Source organism: Lipotes vexillifer, unplaced genomic scaffold (genome assembly GCF_000442215.2).
Source record: "Lipotes vexillifer unplaced genomic scaffold, Lipotes_vexillifer_v1.1 scaffold584, whole genome shotgun sequence".
In the NCBI taxonomy this organism is placed as follows: domain Eukaryota; kingdom Metazoa; phylum Chordata; class Mammalia; order Artiodactyla; family Lipotidae; genus Lipotes; species Lipotes vexillifer.
Genome location: NW_006783036.1, coordinates 1430606 through 1441810, shown reverse-complemented (window position 1 = coordinate 1441810; position 11205 = coordinate 1430606). Strand labels below are relative to the sequence as shown.

Here is an 11205-nt window from a genome sequence, read left to right as displayed (position 1 = left end):
CCCGCGTCTCCTGCATCGGCAGGCGGACTCTCAAGCACTGCGCCACCAGGGAAGCCCACAAATAGCTTTTTAAATCCTTGCTTTCAGGCTTACCTGGTGGCGCAGTGGTTAAGAATCCGCCTGCCAGTGCAGGGGGGGACACGGGTTCGAGCCCTGGTAGGGGAAGATCCCACATGCCGCGGAGCAACTAAGCCCATGGGCCACAACTACTGAGCCTGTGCTCTAGAGCCCGTGAGCCACAACTACTGAGCCCACATGCCACAACTACTGAAGCCTGCACGCCTGGAGCCTGTGCGCCACCACAAGAGAAGCCACCGCTGTGAGAAGCCCACGCACCGCAACGAAGAGTAGCCCCCAGTCACCACAACTAGAGAAGGCCTGCGGCGCAGCAACGAAGACCCAACACAGCCAAAAATCAATCAGTCAATCAATCTATCCGTCCATCCATCCTTGCTTTCAGTTCTGGGTACATACCGGAAGTGGAACTGCTGGATCATCTCGTAATTCTATTTTTAATTTTTTGAGGAACTCTGTACTATTCTTTTTTTTTAACAGTGGCTGTACCATTTTATACAATACTACCAACAGTGCACAAGGGTTCCAGTTTCTCCACATCCTCACAAAGGCTTATTATTTTCTGGGGGTTTTTGGCAGTAAGCCATCCTGATGGGTGTGGAGTGGTGTTTCCTAGTTTTGATTTGCATTTTTCTAATGATGAGGGATGTTGAGCGTCTTTTTTCCTTGCGTTATGCGGGCCTCTCACTGCCGTGGCCTCTCCCATTTGCGGAGCACAGGCTCCAGACGCACAGGCTCAGCGGCCATGGCTCACGGGCCCAGCCGCTCCGCGGCATGCGGGATCCTCCCGAAACGGGGCACGAACCCGCGTCCCCTGCATCGGCAGGCGGACTCTCAAGCACTGCGCCACCAGGGAAGCCCGAGCGTCTTTTTTATGTGCTTATTGACCATTTGTATATCTTCTTTGGAGAAACATCTCAAGTCATTTGCCCATTCTTTTTTTTTTTTTTTTTTTTTTTTTTGTTTTCGGAAGCCCTCTCAATGTTGTAGCCTCTCCCGTTGAGGAGCACAGGCTCCCAGACGCGCAGGCTCAGCGGCCATGGCTCACAGGCCCAGCCACTCCGCGGCATGTGGGAATCTTCCCGGACCGGGGCACGAACCCGTGTCCCCTGCATCAGCAGGCAGACTCTCAACCACTGTGCCACCAGGGAAGCCCCTTTGCCCATTTTTAAATCGGGTTTTTGTTGAGTTTTCAGAGTTCTCTGTATATTCTGGATATTAATCCCTTATCTCATATGTAATTTGCAAATATTATTTCCCATTCTGTGGGTTGCCTTTTTACTCTGTTGATAACGTCTTTTGATGCATAAAATTTGAAGTGTCATGAAGCTTTGCCCTATGTTTTCTTCTAAGAATTTGATAGTTTTATAGGTTGTAAATTTAGGTCTTTGATCCAGGCTGAGCTAATTTTTGTATTTGATGTTAGGTTAAGAGTCTGATAACTTCATTCTTTTGCATGTGGATATCATTTCCCCAGCACCATCTTTTTTTTAATTTTTAAATTTTATTTATCATTTTTGGCTGCGTTGGGTCTTTGTTGCTGCCTGTGGCCTTTCCCTAGTTGTGGCGAGCGGTGGCTACTGTTTGTTGCAGTGTGCAGGCTTCTCACTGCAGTGGCTACTTTTGTCGCGGAGCACGGGCTCTAGGCGCGTGGGCTTCAGTAGTTGTGGCTCACAGGCTCTAGAGCGCAGACTCAGTAGTTGTGGCTCACCAACTTAGTTGCTCTGCGGCATGTGGGAGCTTCCCGGACCAGGGCTCAAACCCGTGTCCCCTGCATTGGCAGGCAGATTCTTAAGCACTGCACCACCAGGGAATGCCCCCCCCGCCCCAGCACCATTTGTTGAATATTATTATGTTGAAATGAGTTGTTCAGCACTTTTTTTTTTTTTGCGGTACGCGGGCCTCTCACTGTTGGGGCCTTCCCCGCCGTGGAGCACAGGCTCTGGACGCGCAGGCCCAGCGGCCACAGCTCACGGGCCCAGCCGCTCCGCAGCATGTGGGATATTCCTGGACCGGGGCACGAACCCGTGTCCCCTGCATCAGCAGGCGGACTCTCAACCACTGCACCACCAGGGAAGCCCCAGCACTTATTTTTAATTTATTTTTCTTTAAAAAAATTTTTAAAAATTATTTTATTTTTGGCTACATTGGGTCTTCATTGCTGCGCACGGGCTTTCTCTAGTTGTGGTGAGCGGGGGCTACTCTTTGTTGCGGTGCGTGGGCTTCTCACTGCGGTGGCTTCTCTTATTACAGAGCACGGGCTCTAGGCACACAGGCTTCATTAGCTGTGACATGTGGGCTCAGTAGTTGTGGTTTGTGGGCTCTAGAGCATAGGCTCAGTAGTTGTGGCTCACGGGCTTAGTTGCTCTGTGGCATGTGGGATCTTCCCGGACCAGTGTCGAACCCATGTCCCCTGCATTGGCAGGCGGATTCTTAACCACTGCGCCACCAGGGAAGTCCAGCATAATCTTTTAAGAATATAAAGGGGACCAAAAAGGTCTAGAACCGTTGACAAAGAATCTTTGAACACTTTCCCCAGACTTTGACTATAGTCCCTTTCTTCAGTGGTGCTTCTTATTGGATCTGTGTTCTGAGGGACACATAGTAGGAACACAGCCTCATTGACATGAGGTGAGATCATTTGTTGTTCTGGACCTCAGGTGCAAAGCTGGGTTAATTGTGTTCCCTAATTCATGGCAAAGCCTCTGTCTTCACTTATGTTTCCTTCCGTCCCCTGTCATCACCCCATCCCCCCTTCTCTATATCCATAGTTCCTAGTTCTGGTTAGCCGTAGTTCACTTTTTTCTTTTAATTAATTTTTATTGGAGTATGGTTGCTTTACAATGTTGTGTTAGCCTCCACTGCACAACAAAATGAATCAGCCATACACATAACAGATATCCCCTCCCTTTTGGACTTCTCTCCTGTTTAGGTTACCACAGTGCACGTAGTTCATTTTTAAGCAAGAAAAGACTGACTAGGTGAGGATGTCGGTGCAGGGTTAGTACAACTTAATTTTTTTTCTTTGTTTTAAGGTAAGTGTATGTAATTAGAAGCTGTAGCTCTTTCTTCCTATATGTCAGTGGCTTATTTTTAGACTGCCTCACCCCTTTTTGAACAAAGGCTACTAGGGGACCCATTTGTTGCCTCTGTACATACTCATTTGGTTAGCTTGTAGATTGATCTGAAGCTAGGGCCTTTTGCTTCTCTAAGAGTGCCTTTTCCTTCTCGAAGAGCTAGTGCCTCTTCCTCTTCTCTAAAGAGCTTTTCTATTTTATTGAAATAAGATGTTTTTAAAGTTTTCAGATTCAAAACCAACTTATTTGTTCGTATATTTACTCAATTAACCAGCTCCCACTTTGTGCCGGACACTCTAGAAAGCATTTTGGGCTGTATAAACCTATAAAAGCTATAGTTCCTGCCCTTGTATCCCAGAGTCAGATAAAATTAAAGTGTCAGAAAATAATGAATAGATTTGCTACATTGCCATATTTTTAGAAGTGTTTTCATTGTATAATCTCTCTCCCCTTTTGGGAGGGGTTAGGAGGTGGTTTCTGGGAGACTTTTTTTCCCTGAGTCTATAGGTAACTTAAATGTAAAATGTTATAGAATACCCTTATTTGCATGAAGCCCCTCTTGTCAATTATAAAATATTTATAAAGTGTAAAATATAATTGTAACTGGTTGAGTTTTAGGTTTCTGAGGTTTGTTTACTTGCTTGCTATTTAACAATGCTACATGTCTGGGCATTTACAAAACTATTACTAATTAGTCTATAATGACCAAATTCTTAAAATCCATAAATATTAATTTTTTTCTAGGTCGCAATAAAAATAATTGACAAAACTCAGTTGAATCCAACAAGTCTACAAAAGGTAAGATTGGTCCAGTATCCAGTATTTTTTTTTAATGATTTTCAGTGCTAATTGTCATCTAATTTGTCCATTAATTAACTCTACTATTATTTTTATTTATTGTGTTTAGTACACAGTAAAGCTTCCTCTTCCTCAAATGAATGCAACTTAAATTTAATATGGTTTAAATGTAGTATTATTGTATTTTTTTCCTTCAGTTGAAGATAATGATTTTTAAATGTTCTTAATAGCACAAACTGAAGGCTGTACTTTGAATATTCTAAACATTGACTAGAATAGAGTTATAAAAAAGACAGAACAACATAGTTTCATGTAATTAGTCTTAAGTAGAGTTACACATCTTTCTTACAGCTAATACTGAGATGTCTAAAGTCAGCGCTTTGGCTTTCTTAAACTACCACAATATGTCTAATCAAGGAGTGATGATTAATTGATATAAAAGGAAAATATAAAAGTAAAACTAAATTGATAGTTGAAAACATGTTTGTTAATGAGCTATTGCCATTTGTATTATCTAATGTAGATCAGGAGTTCTCAACCCAGTGCATGTTAAAATCACCTGGGCCTCTTTGCAAAATCCTGATGACTGGCCCATAGGGAGATTTAATTGCTCAGGTAGGGCCTGGTCATAGGTATTTCACTGGTGCATCAGTGAATGATTAATGATCTTCATAATAAGATCCTTCTAGTTCCTTTTGGTTTTGCAGAGCCTTTTTACATACTTCATTTGATTTGTAGACTTGGCCTATGGTAGCTGGGGGATACAGAGACCTAGAAATAAGAACACGAAGTCGGGCTTCCCTGGTGGCGCAGTGGTTGGGAGTCCACCTGCCGTTGCAGGGGACGCGGGTTCGTGCCCCGGTCCGGGAGGATCCCACATGCCGCAGAGCGGCTGCGCCCCTGGGCCATGGCCGCTGGGCCTGCGCGTCCAGAGCCTGTGCTCCGCAGCGGGAGAGGCCACGGCAGTGAGAGGCCCGCGTACCGGAAAAAAAAAAAAAGAAAAAAGAAAAAGAACAGGAAGTCCTCTACCACTTAGCTTGTAACTTGTAACAATGTGTAACTTGACCTTGAGCAAGTCACTTAACTTTCTGGACGTTGGGCTTCTCATCTTTAAAAATGAAGATAATTTCACTAAGTGAAATAAGTCAGACAGAAAGGCAGGTACCATATGATCTCATTTATATGTGGAAAATTTAAAAAAATAAAACAGACAAACAAAATAAAACAGAAACAGACTTACAGAGAGCGAAACTGTTGGTTGCCAGAGGGGAGCTGAGTGAAATAGGTAAAGGGGATTAACAGATATAAACTTTTAGTTATAAAGTAAACAAGTCATGGGGATATAATATACAGCATAAGGAATGTAGTCAATAATGCTGTAATAATTTTGTATGGTGACAGATGGTTATTGGACTTACCATGGTAATGATTTCATAATGTATTTGATTGTCACATCACTATGTTGTACACCTGAAACTAACATAATATTGTATGTCAACTATTACTTCAGTTGAAATTAATAATAAAAATAACTAATTAAATGGAGATTTAATCTTCTCATGATGGATTATATTAATGAAATAATACACATCAAAGAGTTTTGTAAACTGCAAAGCAGTGCGTAAGACATTTTAAGGGTAATCACGCCCTATCTACATTTCTAATGTAGTTCTAGTTCTGATGGTTATTTTCCATTTATATCATCATAATTTTGAAACTGTCTGTGTGGGGGGTGGGGGGTGGGATTAAGGTGGAGAGGGAGACAGATTTTATCTTGCACTGAAAATGTTATTTAAACAAGTGGCTCTGCAGGGCATGCCCATGCTCTGCAACAAGAGAAGCCACTGCAGTGAGAAGCCCGTGCACCACAATGAAGAGTAGCCCCTGCTCCCTGCAACTAGAGAAAGCCCGCATGCACAACAACGAAGACCCAGTGCAGCCAAAAATAAATAAATTTAAAAAACAAAAACACAGGGTGAGGAGATAGTATGCGAGGCACGTGTAGATTTCAAGTGAAAAGTAGGGGTGCCCTCTTAGTAATTCGTTTAAGAAACATTCTTGTTCTCCTGAACCAAGCGTTGTGATAAGAAGAGTCAGATAAGTACAACAGACTCTGGGTGAACCCATGTGGTTTGCAGTAAAAGTTTACTTAGGCCTTTAGGATCTAAATGTTTTTTACCAAGTAATAAAGAATGGAAAGACCTTTGCAGTCCTTCTTGCAGCGTTGACATGGAGGTCCTCACTAAGTGTTCATGGGAGGATTGCACACACAGCTTGAGGAGCAGCAACTGCAGCAGCGGTGGGCTGCCGAGGCCTGCAAGTATGCAGGGCAGTGCAAGGCCCTGAGCTGGCGGTTACATCAGGCCAAACTGGGAGCCTTGAATGCCCCAGCTCTTTAAGGAACAATCATCTCTGTGTAATAAACTTTTCAGTAATTCCCTAACTTTCCCCTGGGTTCTTCTGACTAAGATTTTGTTATCTTAGAAATACTCAGTCTTCTCGGTGGCAGAAACTTTAATTGTCACCATACTGTGACATAGTCAATTTAAACAGTAATCTCTTTTTCTTAAACTGGGACCATTAGTTAAAAACAAATGTGTAAATGTAGTGAAATAATTGATTTTTTTAAATATGTGTTTATGATAGCTGGTTAGCCAGCTTTAAACATGTATAGGGATGGAGGCACACTCCTTCCTATGCCATCTTGTTCCAGTGTTGGACGACTCTAGTTATTATACAGGTTTTTTTTTTTCTTAATTAATTTATTTATGGCTGTGTTGGGTCTTCATTGCTGCACACAGGCTTTCTCTAGTTGTGGTGAGCAGGGACTATTCATTGTGGTGCACAGGCTTCTCACTGCAATGGCTTCTCTTGTTGCGGAGCACGGGCTCTAGAGCGCAGGCTCAGTAGTTGTGGTGCACGGGCTTAGTTGCTCTGCAGCATGTGGGATCCTCCCGGACCAGGGATCGAACCTGTGTCCCCTGCATTGGCAGGCGGGTTCTTAACAACTGCACCACCAGGGAAGTCCCTAAACAGGTTTTTTTCTTTCATAGTTTACACTAGCATCTGTCTTCTAGAAATATGTACAATACTGTTCTCTGTTCTTTCATTTGGAGCTTTGGAGGTTAAATCTACCAATCCACAAAAATAACCCCTACCAATCCAACCTAACCAACTATCTTGGGTCTTCTTGGTCCCTTCTCCAGAGTAAATACTCAGCCTCTTGGGCCAGCTATAGGACTTGCCCTCAACACAGGGCTGGTTTATTCCACATCTGTAATTGATTTTTTTCTTAACTGAATTTATTTCATTCTTGCTGAAGACCATTTAAATGGTTTTCTACCATAATTCCAGTCTGTTTAGGGTATTTTTGAAAAATGAGTCTTTTGTATTAGCTATCACTTCTAGTTTGGTGCTGTATACATTGGACAAGGATGTTTTCATCCAATTAAAATATCTGACAAGGTAGGGACAAGGCACCTCATTGGAGAATCCACCCTTTAGTTGGTCCTGCTGACTCATCAAGCAATTTTTGAGTAATATTCAAGCACCATTCTTTTTTTTTTTTTTTCAAGCACCATTCTTAAATCCAGACTTTTAGTAAGAGAGAAACAGAAATCCCTGTGTTTAAAAAAAATTAATCAAAATTACTGAGGAAAAAAAAAGAATGATTTTAAATTTAAATATGTGCATAAATTCAAGTATGTGCAAAATACGGGAATTCCCTGGAGGTCCAGTGGTTAGGACTCCACACTTTCACTGCAGGGGGCACGGGTTCAATCCCTGATCGGGGAACTAAGATCCGACATAGCCGGCCAAAAAAAAAAAGTATATACAGCGGATTTCTGAATGATTATCGAAGTATTATTGACTATAGATTCCTTTTATCAGGGTCTTTGTGGGAAATTTTACTTACACCCACTCAAGTCTGGTTTCTTTTTAAAGTTGGTGTTTATTTTGGAGCCAGTGTTAATGGTTAGAGTTCTGTAATAGCAGTGACCTTTTTTTGGCATCCCAGGGAATCTCAGTTGTGGGACAAGCCAGGGAACTGTATATTTGGAAGCAGAGAGAACCCATTCATGCTTTTCTTATGGTCTACAATGTAATGTACTCTTACTGTTACCACCACTGAGTTATTTGGGGTACTTTTGCTTCAGCCTCCTTAGGGCAGTCTTTTTTAACCCTTGTTGTGCAGTAGAATCATCTGTGTAGTTTAAAAAAATCCTTAATTTCTCTTCTCTTTCTAAAGGTAACCTGTTTTAAAGATGACCCCCTCCTCCAGTGTTTTAAGTCTTACAGACTGCTGCCACTACAGCTGCCAAATATCTCCTCCCTCTCTCGAACTCTTCCTGACCCAATTTCTGGACTTCTTTCCTTCTCCTTGCCCATCTGGTGAAGCACAAATCATTGTTGGGATCTTTTTCATTGATGAGCGCTGTTCATCTTTTCCTTTCTTAATACCTTCCTCTTTCCATATTGACTTGTAGGAGACTAAACAGCTCAGGCCATTAACAAAAGTAGTTGTTAGAATCCTTTTTTAAAAATTTTTTTACATTGAAGTACAGTTGTACAATATTATATGTTACAGGTGTACAATATAGTGGTGATTCACAATTTTTAAAAGTTATACTCCATTTATAGTTATTATAAAATATTGGTTATATTCCCTGTGTTGTACAGTTTATCCTTGCAGCTTATTACCTAATAGTTTGTATCTCTTACTCCCCTACCCCTATATTGCCCCTCCCCACTTCCCTCTCCCCACTGGTAACCGCTGGTTTCTTCTCTGTATTTGGGAGTCTGCTTCTTCCATATATGTTGGATACTAATTCCTTATCAGTCATATCATTTGAAAATAATTTCTCCCATTCAGTAGGTTGCCTTTTCATTTTGTCAGTGGTTGCCTTTGCTGTGCAAAAGCTTTTAAGTTTAATTAGGTCCCATTTGCTTATTTTTGCTTTTATTTCCTTTACTTTAGGAGATGGATCCAAAAAAATATTGCTGCAATTTATGTCAAAGAGTGTTCTGCCTATATTTTTCTCTAGGAGTTTTATAGTATCCAGTCTTACATTTAGGTCTTTAATCCATTTTGAGTTTATTTTTGTATATAGTGTTAGAGAATGTTCTAATTTCATTCTTTTACTTGTAGCTGTCCAGTTTTCCCAACACCACTTATTGAAAGACTGTTTTTTCTTCATTGTATATTCTTGCCCCCCTTGTCATACATTAATTGACCATAGGTGTGTGGGTTTGTTTCTGGGCTCTGTATCTTGTTCCATTTATCTATGTGTCTCTTTTTGTGCCAGTACCATACTGTGTTGACCACTGTAGCTTTGTAGTTTAGTCTGAAGTCAGGGGGTATGATTCCTCCATCTCTGTTCTTCTTTCTCAAGATTGTTTTGGTTATATGGGGTCTTTTGTGTTTCCATACAAATTTTAAAATTATTTGTTCTAGTTCTGTGAAAAATGCCATTGGTATTTTAATAGAGATTGCATTGAATCTGTAGATTGCCTTGGTTAGTATGGACATTTTAACAATATTGATTCTTTAGCGCACTCCATCTGAAAGCAGCAGAATACACATTTTCATCAAGTATACATGGAACATTCTCCAGGATAGATCACATGCTAGGCCACAAAACAAGCCTTGGCAAACTTAAGAAACTGTAAGTCATATCAGTTGTCTTTTCTGACTACAACACTGTGAGACTAGAAATCAACCACAAGAAAAAAAGCTGTGAAAAACACAAACACGTGGAGGCTAAACAGTATGGATCACTAGACCAGTGGATCACTGAAGGAATCAAAGAGGATATTAAAAAATACCTAGAGTCCTGACTATTAATTTCAATCCAGCATCTGCATTCAGATCAGTGTAATGAATTAGGTAAACTTTTACAAACAGGATATGGTAAATTAAATCTAAGTCAAACCCTCTTCATTTTACATGTTTAAAATATTGAGAATAAAAATATATGTATATTGTTACATTTCAAAAATAGTAATAGGAGTGTAAGAAAATATAGCTTCAGTGTTGCTGCTGCTTTATGGGGAAATTTTTAATTTATTGCCAGACATTTTCACTTTGGCAGCAAATTTAGAGTACAGATTGTGAATTGAGAATATTAGAATTTATTTTTAATTGTGCCAGTTGTTCATTGTGCTATTTTAGAAAAGCCACTGAAGAACCAACTTTTATTTTATTTTATTTTGCTGTATCGGGTCTCAGTTGCGGTACACAGATCTTCCTCACAGCATGCAGGATCTTTCATTGTGGCGTGCAGGCTCTTAGTTGCAGCGCGTGGGCCTCTCACTAGTTGTGGTTTGCGGGCTCCAGAGTGCACAAGCTCAGTAGTTGTGGCGCTTGGGCTTAGTTGTCCCGTGGCATGTGGGATCGTAGTTCCCCAACCAAGGATCAAACCCACGTCCCCTGCATTGGGAGGTAGATTCTTAACCCCTGGACCACCAGGGAAGTCCCAAGAACCAGGTATTTTAAATGGGTTAAACTTAGAGCCTAGCATGGACCCATTTGTGGAAAATTGAAAGCTGGGCAAAAACTAGACCTTTGGGAAAGAATCCTAGCGACAACAACCAGAATCACAGCCGTATGTTGCTTATTGTGTGCCTCGCACTGTTCCAAGATCTCAACATGTCAGGTTCCTTTATCCCTGGGGGTACCAGAGGCCCAGAGAGGTCAAGCCACCTAGATTCAGTCAGTGAGTGGTAGATCCCCAGGTGGGGACAGATAGTGGGCTCCAGAGTTCAAATTCTTAATGACTGTGCACTAACTGACACACTGACTGAACTAACATTAGAACTTAAAGCCCTACCTTCACATAGCCTTTTCCCAACATGTCCCCTTGGAAGGAATCAGGCCCAGCACCTTCCATATGGGAAAGATACAAAGGAGCTTACTGAAGCTCCTTCACCTTGCGTGTGGTAGATACCCAATAATATCTGTTCATTATTTTATAAGTACCAAATTTATTTTAATACTAAATTAATATTTTTCTCATATTGCCCTAATTCCAGGAATCTTGACCACCAGAACCTTAGGTTTTGAGGTGGTAGGAAAATTTCTTTGTCTTTGAAATACTTCATCATAAAAATGCACATTGAGCTTCCCTGGTGGCGCAGTGGTTAAGAATCCACCTGCCAATGCAGGGGACATGGGTTCAAGCCCTGGTCCGGGAAGATCCCACATGCCATGGAGCATCTAAGCCCGTGTGCCAAAACTACTGAGCCTGTGCTTGCT

The 11205-nt window shown here is 41.5% G+C and overlaps 1 protein-coding gene across 3 annotated transcripts in view; it reads left to right on the top strand.

Moving 5' to 3' along the window:
- Nucleotides 1-11205, top strand: part of MARK3 (microtubule affinity regulating kinase 3) — a 105321-nt gene that overhangs the window by 34641 nt on the left and 59475 nt on the right. For all 3 annotated transcript variants that reach the window (XM_007455605.1, XM_007455603.1, XM_007455604.1), the window contains exon 3: nt 3897-3950. In XM_007455605.1, coding sequence (XP_007455667.1) covers nt 3897-3950 — 54 coding nt within the window. The remainder of the gene's footprint in view (nt 1-3896; nt 3951-11205) is intronic.